Below are 16,140 nucleotides of genomic sequence, written 5' to 3' on the forward strand. Positions count from 1 at the left end.
AAAACACATACACTGGCATGTATTGTGCAACTGTCTCACTTTCTCATAGCAGACAACTCGCTGCCAAGATAAATTCTAGAGCAGATTGGGAACTGAGATGACATTTGGATTGGGAAATGTGAAGCTGTGCGTGTGTGCGTGCGTTGTGAATTCAATAGGATCTGTATCAATAAGAGCCAAAAACCAACAGGTTGTAAGCAGCTATGAGGGAGTCATTAGAGATCCTAAGAGACATCCATCCTGCTAATGGTAGTTATGACATTATGGTTCACTAATGTCATCCAATTGTTTCAGTGTAATCTAATATTAGCAGGCCCATTAGTAAAGCTATCCAAAGTATAGACATGTTCTGTTTTCAGCAGTCAGTCATTGCCAGTAACAACTTAACCAAATCAACCCTAGCGTCCCTGTTCTGGGACAAACATTCTGCGAAAATAGCCGCTCACCAGCTCACAACAACACGTGAGCTCGTAGATTGGCTATTTTGGCAGATATTTGAAGTAGAGGGGAAAAGGGAGCCCGGTCATATTTTTGACCCCGGTTAAAAATATATAGGTTTAAGTGGTTAACTACCGTCAAGGCATAGAGCAATGCCATCAAAATCATAGTATATGTTTTCTTTTTATCATAAAGTGTCAGCAGGACCATAATTGGGGCAATTGATTAAAACACAAGTACACATTACAGTAGAGTCACCACTATGTAGGCTCTATGAACCCTATCTGACACAAAGATAGACCAGTGAACGGTCTATTTATGGAGTAAACTGCAGGAGTGACAGTAATTAATGATTTATTCTTTCATGCTAAGAAGCCACTCTGATAAACAGTTATATTTTGTAGGTATTATCCATTATTACAATAATATATAGATCATGTACTGTACTAAGGTTTTCCTTTAATTCAATTCATAAGAATTTACTTCCCTCAAGATATAGACTTGATTAGCCATCCTTTTCTTATCATATGATGGACCCTTACTTATAACTGGAAGCTACTCGCTTTTAATCAGTTTACAAATGTAACTGTGCAGCACCTTTTACAGCGCTTATTATTCACTTGTGGTTGCAGTAAAGATGTCAGATTATCTCTAATTACTGGTGTCGGTGTCTCATTGAAATTCAAAGCTCTCTCAGTGAAGATTAATCTTAATGGGAGGTCTAAGTAATGATGAGTCACTAACAAGTGACAAGAATTTCATTCCCTAGCAGTGCTCATTTGACTGTGTTTACATCTGTCAAGACACATTCTGAGTCATCAGTAATCCAGTCTGAAAGGCCCAGTTAATTAACAAACACAAATTGGGTTCATCAATCGGGATGAAGATGGCAGTTGTAGAGAAAATATCGCTTTGATTCGCCCCGAGCGTTAATTGTGTCGCTAGCCGTGACCATCCTGAATTCACAGCCGATCACAGGAGGCGTCGTGACTGAAATTGCACTCAGTCATGACTTGAATAGAGAAGCATCTGTTGCCAGGCACCCAGAGTCGGATCGCCTAGCAACAGTACCAGCTGCTTTTAGGAGCCGTGGCGACTGTTCCCCGGCCTAGCGGGCAGATGGGTGCAGCCTTGGGGGGAAGGGCACAGAGGACATGGGGTAACTCGGGACTAACACAGAGATAGGTGTTACAAGCGGATTAGTCCGTTATGAGAGATATTGATAGATTTGTACACACTGAGCTTAGGAGGCCGACGCCCTCTGCTAGTTTTGTATGCCTATAAAAGACTAACCTTGACACCCTGTACAGGGACAATGTATCCTCTACGCCTAATGGCGCCAACATGAGTAAGGTAATCTCATTGTACTTTGTTCAAAGGAGAGGGTCCAGGCTGAGAATGCCTCCACAAAATGGCTGACACAGATCAAAGTCTTTGCAGGCTACTGCTGCTGTAATAAAAACGTTAACATACAAACCAGTAGGCGTTTAGGGACTATCGTGTTCATTACCCTTCCCACCTGCATGCATGGCAGCATACTGTAATCACACCTTTCTATGAACAAAATAACCCAGAACAACTATGTGCAGATTTTCCTGAAACTTTATGGGTGTCATCAGTAGACTGCCCAGAGGAGATGATAGTGATACACTTTTGGGTTGAGGTGGTAATATACAGTAGACTGCCTTGAAGATATGACAAGACAAGTTGTGTATCAAAAACTTAAATGGTTAAAATTACAAAATCGCAAATGGATAGATGTTGGTGGTGTGGTTTGCATCTCCAGGTGCATTGTTATTAGTATTGTGTGAAACTCATTGTTGAGTCAATGAAAGTAATGGATCTTGGCCCAGAGTGCCTATTTAAAGGGATATTTTGCTTTCAAACATGTTTGGGGTCATTTTAATGTCTACTCAGGCTTTTGTTAGCACCTCATACAGTTTTTAAGTTGCTTGATTCAGTATTTAGATATTTGATATTCATTTTATCAGACACGCCCCCTTCCTCTATAAACCCATTGTAACTTCAAATTCCATTTTAACCATGATAGATTCATCGAAAACACCCGTCGTGGTTCTGGTGACTGATATGCATATTCTTATGCATGAGTGGGCCGTGTTTTTTCAATTGCTTTTTTCATTTATTTGTTATAATTTTGGAGGAAAACTATAAAATAAAATGAATGAAAAAATAAAGGTTGTTATGCATATTATGCTTATAATTAAAGGTAATGTTGGTTTGGCACACTGACTATCAAGGAAATCAAAACATGGCACTTCATGTTTAAAAGGTTGCCGACCCCCTGCTCTACGGTATACTATACAGTATTGCGTTGGTCAAGGTCATAATAACTGCAGAGTTAGGAATCTATATTACATCAAAATCGTTTGCATTTGTCACGGTCACAGCTTCTGCCCCTCCCATTCCCCTGTGCAGATTCCCCTCTGCCAGTCTCCTATTCCCTTCCACCCTGTGCCCTGACTGCCCTGAGTTCTCTCCTACTCTCTTCTCTTCCCTTGAGAGAACTCACCTGCGGCTACCGACTGAGCCTGGTTTTATAGGCTAATGACTCTGAGTGACTATAAAGACTCTGCTATGCATTCTGTTCATTGCTGGTTCATAGTTTCGTGTCAGTTCTCTTCATAAGTTCTTCATAAGTTCTTCACAAGTTCGTGATTATGTTTAGTATTTGTATGTTACTAGTCTAGTGTTGTGATTATGTTTGGATGTACAGTATACTGTGTATGTATGTGAAGTATTATTGTTGAGTATTGTTAAACTGGTCAAGTGAAGTCCTCGTTAAGTGTCTTCCGTGTCTCCTGCTCTACGTTTGATGTTCGAGTTTTAACTTTGAGTTCCTGCTTTTGGGTCCTACACCTTCAATAACTGACAGTATTACTGTATAATGCTCATCTATTACGGAATCGTGACCCCCAAGAATCGGAATCTAATCGTGAGATACTGTAGCAGACGATTCACAGCCCTATTCATGAACATGCATTGTAACTCACATTATTTTCAAGGGAAAACTGTCTTGACTGACTAAAACATGAAAATATGACGTTAAAACATGACATGTTGAAAACGTTTTCACATGAAAGCATGAAAAAAATGCCTGAGTGCTGTTATTATTATAACAGTCCTTGTTTAACTTGTATACGTTTACCACTTAAGCCCTATATACTTCGACATACGACAATAGCCGATCTACAAGCTCACAACCCATTGCAACCTGTTTTGATCTTTCAATCTGCTATTTTCACTATTTTGGGGGATTTTCTTTTTTTTGTAATTAATGTGGTTAATTTGTTCTCAGGCCTGGCTGGGAAGATACTTAACTCCATATCTGCAGCTGGATTTGAGATCTCCGCCCTTCAGATGGTGAGATATGAACTAATGTTTTGTATGAGTGCCCTAATGCTAAAGCTATGGCAGGGTAAAATCTGAGTCATACATGTTTAGATAATGGGATCATTATAGGAAAAATGGGCCTTTTGCCTGCTTTCACCCATAACCCCCATGTAATGTAGTTCTACGCATGTGACCTAAGGGCATAACGGCATTGGTGTGCTCTGATCTGATCTGACCTCATTGAACTCGCCACTCACTGCCTGCTCACAGTGACCTTTAACAGTCACAAATGTGTGTGCTGCTGCTCTGATGCCCAATATGTCTGTTCATGTAGCCACATCGGAAATGATGCTGTTGGCCGTGGGACAAAAATTAATCAATCTCTCTCTCTCTCTCTGTCTTTCTTTTTTTTGTTGGTTATGTTAATTTGAGGAAATGCAGTTATTATACTGAGTCTATTGACGGGTTACAAATGTCTCTCCACAGTTCAATATTGACCGGGCCAATGCAGAAGAATTCTATGAAGTTTACAAAGGGGTTGTAACAGAGTACCCTGTGAGTATGACTTTACCTTAATGTGTTCTAATGGAAAGAATGGCACCTGTACGCAGTCAAATCCCCTGTGCCAATTTATCCATTTGTAACTCTGAGAATGAGAGACCAATTCTGCAGTGGTTGGAGGTGGTGTCCCTACTTGTCCATTGAGACATTTGACCTGGTGCAGTCAGTGGTATAATGGTGATTTTTGTACTGGGGGGACGCTATTTTAATAACGTCACGTCCATGCGTGCACATACACGTGCGGATGCACACAGACACACTCTGACCAGAATTATGAAATATGCATTTTTAGTTTGATTAATTTTAGTTAGGTTTACATGTGCATAAGTAGTTTAATTACAAAGGTACTACTATTGTAACTTTTCCAAGGAATGCCTTGATTTATAGAAGCTTAGAAAGAAAGGTAGGATAATAGAATGCATGGTCTATCAATAGAAGTGATGGTGGGAAAACAAAGATGGTTTTATATATCACCCTCCTTACCTGGCTTCCCTCCCCCCGAACACGGGCCAAATGTGTTCGCGTAGATGCCCGACAAAGCCTGATGCACCACGGTGGATTCGAACCCACAACCTCGGGTGGCACACTTTATCACTGTGCCACCCGAGTGCCTAGTAGCGGCAAGGTTCAATGCATTGTCTATGGAGAGGAGCGACCGTTGCTTTCCTACCGTGGCAAGAGGTGGAGCCAACAAAAAGCCGAGCAGCAAATTTGAGATGGACAGAAATACTCTGGAAGTGCTGAAGTGCTTTTTTCTTTTTTACAAATCTCTTTATTGCATTTTTGAGCAGATAGAAAAGACAGCATGTAGACAAGACCAATATAACAAAGAGGTCTGCCTGCCAGAGACGTGCATCAAGTGTCTGTACTTCTCCTCCCTGTCTGTTGCCTTGAACTGCTCTGAGCAGCAGAGATCTCACTCCATCACTGCTCTCTTGTCTACGAGGCTGTCACTAATACTTCGGACAAGCCATTTTTGCGATAGAACGAGACATAGATAGATATCGCTGTCTCTGCTGGTGTGAATTCAGCGTTAAGTGGTTAAACACCCTCTGAACTTTGCGCTGGGGAATATAAAGCATCTGTGCTGTGCACAGCTGCTGATGGGTTAATTCGCTACTTTTAAGAGAGAGGTGTCATAAGCGTTGAAGTGTGTTTGTGTAGGCTTTTGCAGCGAGCCAGAACAGAAGGGTCACCAGTCTGGGGAAGTCATTATGTCTGTCTTGTTGCTGTGGTTTCCATAACAGCAAATTCATACTCCTCTGTCTCACTGTGGTGTGTGTATAATGAAACATAACACGTGTCCTTCAAACAGCTAGACCTTACCTTCTGTCCATGGATGATGTACAAGCTCGCTGTGCATATAGATTATAATGCATTAATACTTGTGTTCAATCGATATATTGGACAGATGTTTTAGAACAGCGGTTCTCAAAAATAGCAGATATACAAGCTCACTGCACGTCACTTCGTGCAGCACTGCGAGCTTGTACATCTGCTATTTTTATAGATACAAAGGCCCTCATTTATCAACGCGGTGCAGCCCAAATAATGGGCGTACGGCGAGATCACCGCACCTTTCAGCATTTATCAATATATCCTGACGTGGGCTTCATCCTACCGTACGCTGAAATCTCACGTCTGGTAGAGAGCAGTTGTTGTCTTTGGCTGCGCCCGTTTATTCCATTCTAGACCTGCAGAGCAGCATTGTCTGACTGTCTGACAGGCATCTGGACACATAATCCACTCATAAATGTATATCTACACTAATAAATAATCCCTGTGAAAATATAACATTTTATAAAGTAATTTAAACAAACTGCTTTGACATTCATTCGGTTAAGCTTGCAGATCTGGCTGCATTGGCTATTTTAAAATAGCAGATCTGCAAGCTCACAACGGGTCGCATCGCCACGCGTTGTGAGCTTGTAGATCTGCTATTTCCAAAATATACGAGCGCTTCTGCAAGCGCATTTTCGGGACTGCCGAACATCTTTTCATGGACAGTGAGGTGTACAAACTTACAGTAGCTTGTCCTATGGTATGGAGTTATGTCATACAGAGTTATGAAGACTACAACCTGGCTGGGTTAAGGATATAAACCCGACGCTCCAATCTCTTATTAAAGTGGCGGCACGGAATCACTGCAGCCTGCCCGAGTCTCACTGCTTTATTTTAGTGTAACTTGAACGCGCACTGCTCGGTATGGGGTCAATAAGTTAATATGCAAACGTATTCCATTCATGGCGATGTGATTGGTATCATAATATGTCATTCATGTAGGCTACAAGCCTACGTGACAAAGATTGTACCGCTACGGATTACATGAAAGACTCAGTTGGGCGTGTGTGTGTGTGTGTGTGTGTGTGTGTGTGTGAGAGAGAGAGAGAGAGAGAGAGGCGTGTGCGTGACTTGACAGGCAGCGAGGCGAGCCTGCGAAACTCTTTCTTTTCGGTTCTTCATGTTGTAAAATCGGGGTGTTTCCAGAATATTTAAGGGCGTGTTATTTAAATGACGCTCGGTTTCAGCCGTGACATTTATCAAGGCTGGGACCAAATGTACGCTAGGATCGGCTGTGTAGGATTCGTTGATAAATGTGACTTCGACGTTGGCGTACGGCCGAATATATGGAAAAATATACGCCGGTTCATACGCTCCGTTGATAAATGAGGGCCAAAGTATCTATCGGTACCAGTATCGTCCTTAAAAAACCTTATCCCATTTTGAACCCTAATTAATGATACATAATATGGTACATGAAGTTCTTAGTTCTGATAATTATCTCAAACAATTCTCCATTTCAGCATTTCATTTGGTGAAGGTTGGTTGACCAAAAACCTTCATTCATACATTTTCATGTAACTCTTCTAACTTCTCCTTCTATGCGTGTCCCTCTCCCACACGCCTGTCAATTGAAAGTAGGTGTACAAAAAGACCTTTTCTGCAACACTTCATTTAATGCCTGTTGAAGGTCCGTTGATCATAATTTGCATACATTTCCATGTAAGTGAAGACCGTGACTACTCTCTTTCAGCATTCAGTGTTCCTTTCCTACCTGCCAATTAAAAGCAGGTGTGCCAAAAGACATGCCTAAATTTCAACCGAAAATTTGGCATTTTTTCTACTGCAAATGTGGACACATTTCAAATTATAAGGGGATTTTTTACTGTTATTGTTACATGAAAGAGCTTTTATGAAATACCCTGAGTAGGGATGCTGAGGTTCATGTGGTTCATTGTATTCCCGTGTCTTTCCCTGCAGAGTATGGTAAATGAGCTGTGTTCTGGACCCTGCATGGCCCTGGACATCCGTGGTACTGACTCACCCAAAACATTCCGGGAATGTTGTGGACCAGCAGATCCGGTGAGTTTTTATTTCCTACATATTATGCAATATTTGTCCGTTTCCTAAATTTTCTATTCTAATATAATAGACGCTCGCTCAACAGGTAAATCGTTCTGCCTGCAACAAATCACACACTGCACTGTACCTTTAGAACTGCCTTGACATTAATTGTTAATGGGGGACCAGAATAGCAGAACAGGCCATTTCTGTTGCATAAAATATTTTTTCTATGAAAACTTTGCTTAATCTTCAAATATTGTGATGAGCCATGCTCATATTACACTCTTTGTACTCTGTACTTACTATATGATACTGTTCTGCGCCATGACAGCCAACAGTCCCAGGACATAAAGAAATAATTTTACTCTTACATACCCGAGCTCAAGATGTAACAATAAAGAAACCTTAAACCTTGATATAAAGGCACAAAACAATCCAAAATGGGCCTGTACGAAAACCAAGTCATTACCTTCTCGAATGAGACAAAATAGTTATAACAATTAATTTTTGTCTCGTCAGTTCTGTCCTTGCCTATAAGTCCCACCTGCCTCAGTTGTGAAACTCGATAAATGGGTGTCATATACTGTAGGCTACACCTTGACAGTTTATATCGTATACAGTCAACTCCTGTGTGTTCATAACTCAGAAAGTTACCTTTACAGCTCCATGTGCGATTATTCCTTCTGCGTTTCTCTGTCTCCATTTCTCGATGTATTGGCCCCACCTTAAGCTTTCATATTTGATTTGCCCCCTCCCTCTGGAATGCACTCCCCAGCCATATTAAAGACACGCACCCTCCCTCACTTCCTTCAAAACCACACTCAAACCCCACCTCTTCAGGATAGCCTTTCCCAGCTGAGGTCCAGTTAGGATGTCTCCCCAACCCATGCTTAACATTTTATCAATTTTTATCTATCACTTATGTCTTTATTGTTTTTGTTTTTTCTTATTTAAAAAAATGGTTCCTTCCTTTCCTGTATGTAAAGCGACTTTGGGTACTTATTTGTGGTACCCACCTTTTCACTCCTTTAACAATTCTGTCATACTGTGTGAAATAAAATAGATAAATACTACAGTTGTACATGAGCCATCAATGTTGAGATGGTATAATATGTGTGTATACTACCAATGAATATAATACAACTCAGCCTGACAGATTTTTCTAATTTTTCTTTTGCAACATTAAATTGGTTGATAATAATTCCTCAGTAGTTTTTTTTATGTACACAGCTTTTAGTTTGTTAGTTCATCTTCTACCAGTGGACGTAGCACTGCTATGGAGCTTAGTAAGCATGGTTTTAATTTCTGTTAAACTACATTTGCCATGCAATATACTTGTAGTACTGGTTCACAACATGGGGTCTAGCTAAGTGATTGACAGTTAGGAACTAAATGGACCCTTATGGGCCGGTAACTCTTGAGTTAAATTAACAGATGTTTTTACAGTGTAGATTGGGGTTCCCAGAGGTCGTATCAAATAAGGCTCCGTGGCCTAATGCATTGTCAAACTCGGGGTCCTTGAAATGAAAAAGATTGAGAATCACTGACTTATAAGACACTGCAACACTGACAATTTAACCACATGAACAGTAGCGTCCCTATTCTGGGCATGTCAGAATAGCATGATAGCAATGCCATAATAGTAGATCTACAAGCTCGCGTCGCAATTCAATGTGTTGTGAGCTTGTAGATCGGCTATTTTCGCCAAAGAGATTGTTGTAGAGGGGGCAAAAGGAGGTGGCCAAGTGCAGATCCCTGGGGGACCGTATGGTCAAAGTATAACAGGCTTTAAGATGTTAATGAATATGTTGCAAATCACAGCCTAAGTTGTCGTATGTGTCCGTTACAGTGTCAGCCAGATGCCTACGCTGTGTGTGTGTGTGTGTGTGTGTGTGTGTGTGTGTGTGTGTGTGTGTGTGTGTGTGTGTGTGTGTGTGTGTGTGTGTGTGTGTGTGTGTGTGTGTGTACGCTTGTATGTGTGTGCGAGAGAGAGAGTGGTTGTCTGTGTGTGCATGTGTGCCTGGGTACTGTGGAATCAGCGCTGCAGGGCTGTGCTGGTGCATGATGTGAAATCTAATAGGATGCTCTGTGCCTCCAATCCCTCTTTGGTTACCATAACGAGGAACTACAGATCTGCAGTTTCCCTACACACATTCAGCCATTATAAATGGCTCCATTTAGCATCCTGTTGAATTGTTGCCTCATATTTTACGATCTTCACTTCAAAGTTTAGGAAATGACCAGTGTTTATATATGCATTCCAGCATGCTTGCAATTGTGGTTGTGGTCGCTTTTCAATTCTGAGGCATCGATTGTGCCAAGTTTTCAGTCCTCCAGTCTGTGAAATAGCATTGTGCTATGCTAAAGATACATTGCTGTGTCTTTTTGTTTAGTTTTTTCTCCTGGGACTGCACTCTGTTCACAGGGCAGGAAGATAAGTGGCAAGCTAATGTTTGCCAAGTCACATGATGCCACACCGCCCAGCTCAATGATTGCCTCACAGAGGTCTTCAGTCCATGTTCTTCAAATAGGACATACCTTGTAGGTCAACACATTTAAGTTCTTCCCTTTTGTAGTAGGCTGACAACCAAGTGTGAAAAACAGGTGAACTTAAGAAAGATCGCAGGCACTCCGTTCAGTTGAGTTTTTTTAAAAGCCTGTATTTTGTCATGGCCTGCTTGGCAAAGTTAAAAAATGCAGGTGACCAACGCATTTAAATTGAAGCCGTATATGGCTAGCAATATCTTGCTTAGTTACACTAACCATCTTTGTAAAAGCTTATTTATTTAAGCTTTATTCATTTAAGGCGCACGCCGCACGGGTGCCGCAGTGGTAAAGTCCCTGCCCACCACCACGGAGGTTGTGGGTTCAAATCCACCGTGGTGCATCTGGCTTTGTCGGGCGTCTGTACGAACACAATTGGCCAGTGTTCGGGGGAGGGAAGCCGGGCGGGAGGGTGATATTGGTCATTGTGTGTACTCCTACGGGCTGGGGCGGCACCTGTCAGCAGGGAGTGTTGGGCCGAGGAATAGAACAAATGCTCTACGTTCTCCCGTGGGGGCTCCTCACTGGCAGGTGAGTCAGTAGGATACAACAACAGTGACCACACAGACATGTGTGTGTGGGGAGGAATGAATTGGCATAATGGCTGAATTGGGAGGAAAAAGGGGGTAAAAAAATATTGGCTACTCTAAATGTATTTTAAAAAAAAGAAATTAAAAAAAAGCTTCTTTAATCTGTAGATGATTAGAGGCCCATTCATTTAGTTGGGGAAAAGAAACTGATCTGAAGTTCAAAGAGAAAATAATTGGGCCAGACAACTCATCTCTCTGGCTGATAAAGCATGTAATTACTAATGAGTACATTTTATGAAGTCTAGTTGTGCAGAATTTCTGCATCACATTTTGTGTACAAACTCTTGCCTCCATTTAAGACATTACACTGACCTTGCATTGAAATGAATGGATGTTCCCAGTGAAAAGATAGCTGACGCCCTCTCCACAAGGTCTCCATTGGCTGCCTAGGTGAGTGAGGTAGCAGTGAGGTCATTCTGCTTTTCACCATCAGACTACAAACCGGGGTCTCCATTTTGCCTGAGAGAAGAGCCCACCAGGCCAGCCCCTTCCGATCCTCGCAGGAGTAGAGGAGGAGACGGTTTGATGTATGAGACATGGTCCATTAAGATAACGAGGAAGGTCACAGGATCAAAGTGACATTGTCTTTCCAGGAAGACATGACGTGGACTTGGCCTATCTGCTGGGTTACCAACAGCACACATGCTGTATGTTCCCAAATTCATATCAAGTGCCAAAAGAACGGACTGTTCTCACTCCAAACGCGATCTTGTGAAGAAGACATTCCGGTCCAGATTATCAGGTCGATGGACATGGTCAGACAGACGAGATGTCCAATATCTAATCTAAGGCAACACTGGGCTGTGCGAAGGGTGTCGAATTTGTATTCATTCCTGTGGGCCGGGTCACTCCATTGTGTAAACAATATGCTATTGATCAATGTCACCTCATTAAAGACTAGATCATTAAAGGCTACAACATCTATAAACGGTACAGGTCTTGTGTGCATAACGCATCACTTGATGGATTTAATTAAATAGGTGAATTGATTGACCCTAAACCAGCTTTATCGTGTCAGAATTGTTGTTTATTCAATGGCATTCAATGGCACTCTCCCTATAGAGGAAAGTATACGTACGTATGTGCAGCCCTCCCCAGGTTCAGATGAACGTGTTGACTCAGCCGGTAGCTACCGTGTGTGAGATATCGTTCCAAAGAGGATACCAGTGTGTTCACCTCAGTTCCGCCTGCCGTCGCTCCGACTCCGTCACGAGACCACATCTCTGTCTTGTGATGCACCCTGATATCAGAGCAAACGGACACAACAGGCTTCTGTTTGCTGCTGTCACCCAGCTCTTCAACCCCCCACCCCCCCACCCCTCTTCCGATCCCTCTCTTTTCTCTTGGGGTCCAGGCTCTCTTGGCCTCTCAGCATGCTCTTTCTTTTGAAATCAGCAGCTTGGATAAGCATCAAGCTGACCAGCTGCAAACAAGTAGCGCCTGGTGGTCACAACAAAGCCTGCACGTGGCCTAACGCTGTCAGGAATGACTGTCTACTGATGTCTGTTAGCTTGTATGCAGCGTCATGTTGTTTCAGTGACGGTCGGGGAGGGCTGACACTGCTCCTCTCTCTGTAGTCTGTGTGTTTAAAAATATCCTTGAGATATTGATGGCCAGTCCTGTAAAGAGACTTTCATGCCAACTGCCATCAGACTGTACAATGCTTAAGAACTCTCTCCCTAAATACATATGATCCTGTGTCGGCCCTGGTCTTGTGTGTTTGTCCATCTGTTTTGTTGTGTTTCTGTTTTTCTGTTGATTACTTATTTATTTGTTACACTGTGCTGCTGTAACGCCACAATTTCCCTTTTGGGATTAATAAAGTATATCTCATCTCATAAATAGATATGTCACGTCCTGACAACAGTGGTGGATTTATTGCAGCCTCTTTGTAAACGCAAACAAATTATGCTTGAATCATCGGCGTTGTACAAAGAAATATATTTATATGATTTATAAGCTTTTCATGGAGAGTTTTTGTTGGTTAAACCCTAGTGTTGGAAATGGCAATTTGTAACAATACACTGATATAGCGTCACCTTGCCATCTAACAGGCAACCAGAGAGCTGTGGTAACCTTGGCAGTGAGCCGACAAAAGAATTAGTCCATTTCCCAGAGCAGAGCAGGAATTTGTGCTTCATTAGGAGAGCCTTGGACACTGTTCCTACAAGAACAAAGCCAGCTAGGCCGCACATAGTAGAACACACTTCCACAAACGGCTTCAGTCTGCCACTTCAAATCCATTTTTTCATTGCTCTGCTGTGATGTACCATGCACATTCTGAAGTTGAGTAAGTCCTTTTATTTCGGCTGAATACGTGGGAAGTTAGACAATCATTGGCAAGGCCATCAGCGATGACAATAGAACAAGCTTGTTTGTGTGAGCAAGGAAAGGTTGTGTGAGATAAATTCTTAGTTGTCCTGCATCATATAGCCAGCATGATGTATGCGTCATCAGTATTGACGCTCTGTGAACCGCTTGTGTAGCGCATGGGATGACACGTTTGCCTGATGTCAGGCGGAGGGCAGACTCACAACAATACAACACTTTAGCAATAGATGGTCTGTTCTACTTTGTATTATTCAATTTCCAAGTGGCTCGTAGTAGTGATAATGAGATTTTCACAGTGTAAATTCAGGCACACCCATACCATTACTGAACACTAGCCTGAAATTCTATTATGTTTTAGCCACAAATTATTGAAATTCCATACCCCATGTAATGTTTCCTTATCTGTGGCTGGGGTTAGTGATAGAACATAATTTCTGCTGTGGTGATAATATTGGAGAGTAAAAATGGACCAGAAACAAAGTTTACAAGTAGAACATTGGGAACAATTTCAACAGAGATCTATCTCATTGTTTTGTTTATATATTGTCAAAGACATTTTGTAATCAAGTGAACATTGTAAAGAACTACTGTTTAATGAAATAATGTCTGAGTTGAAATTATACTTCCCTCTTCCCCATGGCATCTGTTCTACCCTGCTGTAGAGACCTTGGCTCCTAGCCATTTTGCATTTCTTTTGTCACTATGTAAAGGTAAAGAACAGATTGGCTAGTTTATGGCTGGGTGGCAGGAGAAGGGGTGGGCTAGGTGTTTCTGTGACAGAAGGCTTTTCTTTGATGCTGGATGTATTTAAACCTGGATCAGTCAGTGTGGGGTTTGAGTTCAAGCTGGTTGATTCCATTGCGATTCTGTGCTGTTTTGCTGAGATTGTAAGTTTTGTAGCTCCATTTGATATCAAATTATAACACTCATTCTTCTTAAAACTGTGAACTGTCTTTGCCTTATTTGTCTTGTATTTTTGACTCAGTCCTCATTCATATTCCTCCATCACAATATTGACCTATCTACTTTCTTTGCATGTATTTCCACAAGTGTCAGGAGACAGGGGAAGCAGAATTTCTGTTCCAAATTTGTCACTTTGCATATTCCTATACGCAAAGTAATGCTCGCATACAGGAGCATTTCACAAAAGAGAGCCGAACTGAACATTCAGTACAGCTGGATCAGGTAGGGCTTCAATGTCTGGCTGAGGAGGCTTTGGACGTGATTTGCCCTCTGGATTACCTGCGATCGAAACAGAGACTTTTCAATTTGACGATGTTCTCTCTCAACGATCAGGCCTCCCCACCGCGCCCATTATTGTAAAAGCCATCAATCTGGCATTCAATAGGACTCATTAAAATGAAATTAAGCCTTCTGACTGCAGGTCGCCAGTGGTTAGCTAATGCAATTACAGAGAGCAGACTTTTCTGAAGAATTCTTTCATGACAGAGTAGAAGTCTCCCTCTAATTTCTTGCTTGCTCTTGTTGGCTCAAGATTCATATGGAGTGGAGTTGAAACCACAGACTGCCCTTTTCAAGGTCACCATACTGACAACAGTACACAATTGCAGTGTATTGACATTCCTTAGACATTAAATCAAACCTTGCATGCTTAATTCATTATTTTTAATTGCTGCAACATAACAGCCAAGAAGACGTTTCTTTCTTAATATAACATCCAAGAAGGCTTTTCTTTCCTAACTGAACAGCCAAGAAGGCTTTTCTTAACAACCAAGAAGGCTATTCTTTCTTGTGTTTCCTCTCATGTTTTTGTGGTAGACTGCAACAAATTTAACTGGGGATTTTAATATCCTCTCGTGGATGTTTGTTTCCAGGGAAAATGAATGGCTCTGAGAGAAAGCTGGCCCGGTTGACCTTGAAACTGGTTCCTTTCTTTTGTGTGAAAGCTCATAAAACACCAGAACGTAAAGGAAATGGCTTCCTGTTTAAGATAGAATTGTATCTCTTGCTCTGTAATGCAGACTACAAAAACAAACCCTTTGTTGTGTTATGGGGATGGCTTGGACCATTGTGTTGTTTTGATCTTCCTGGCATCCGTGCGTGAAGTATGGTAGGCGAAAGGGGAATCACTTGTACGATGGACGTCTTAGTTTGAAACATCAGCTCAAATTACACCGATGATGGAGTGTGAAATCACCTGTAACGTAAACCAAGAATATATTCCTTCAACGCTACTAACCCAGCCTTCATTCAATAGGCAGACCAATTGTTTCTTAATAGTATTATCCACACTGTCTAAGACAACTAATAACATGAGAGCTGTCCACAGCTCTCATGTTATTAATCCGACAGCTCTCATGTTATTAATATGTCACTACATGCAAGTTCATGTTCTCCCATTGTCAAGCATTGAACTAATAGTTCTCACGTAACTAATTATTTACTGCATGTACAGTATGACTCCTGCCCTGAATGCAGACCCTGTGGGAGGATTGCATTTCCTCCAGGAAGAGATTAACAGCACAGAAGAGACAGTCTGTGACCTTGAGAGACATAGCAGCATGTTACTTTTTGGGGGTTTAGTCACTAAGCAGAGGTCTGAATGAGCCGGACATGTGCCCTCAATATAGATGGCCTCTCTGATATCTGGAACTGTTTGGAATAACAAATTGGACAATTATTAGGTCTTGAAAAGTTATACAGCTGGCCCAGTGTAATTTCTAATACATTTTCCAAACAATATTGGAATACGTACCTTTAACCAAAATTCTCAAATTGAAAAAAATAGGAAATTAAATTTGTTTTTTTTTAAAGGAAAATGTCTGAGAGTACCGGTAAAGAGGAAGAAGGCATATCATTGACTGTTGCAATAGCTATGATTCATGCAACCGTTTGCAGTATGTTTCCACTGTGGTGGCAATTTTCACTTCCACCGCTTGACCAGTAATCAGTGTCTGGATGACATTCAGTCACACTATGCGTCTTAAGTCATTCATACCATTCATACCGAAGTCTTTGA

General features: G+C 41.6%; 1 protein-coding gene across 4 annotated transcripts in view; it reads left to right on the forward strand.

The window, feature by feature from the left end:
- Positions 1-16,140, forward strand: part of nme7 (NME/NM23 family member 7) — a 32,144-nt gene that overhangs the window by 14,304 nt on the left and 1,700 nt on the right. For all 4 annotated transcript variants that reach the window (XM_084065894.1, XM_084065896.1, XM_084065893.1 and 1 more), the window contains exons 8-10: positions 3,755-3,819; positions 4,276-4,344; positions 7,612-7,713. In XM_084065894.1, the coding sequence (XP_083922020.1) occupies positions 3,755-3,819; positions 4,276-4,344; positions 7,612-7,713 (236 nt within the window). The remainder of the gene's footprint in view (positions 1-3,754; positions 3,820-4,275; positions 4,345-7,611; positions 7,714-16,140) is intronic.

The sequence above is a fragment of the Gymnoscopelus microlampas genome, assembly GCF_963454915.1.
Source record: "Gymnoscopelus microlampas genome assembly, chromosome: 9".
NCBI lineage: Eukaryota > Metazoa > Chordata > Actinopteri > Myctophiformes > Myctophidae > Gymnoscopelus > Gymnoscopelus microlampas.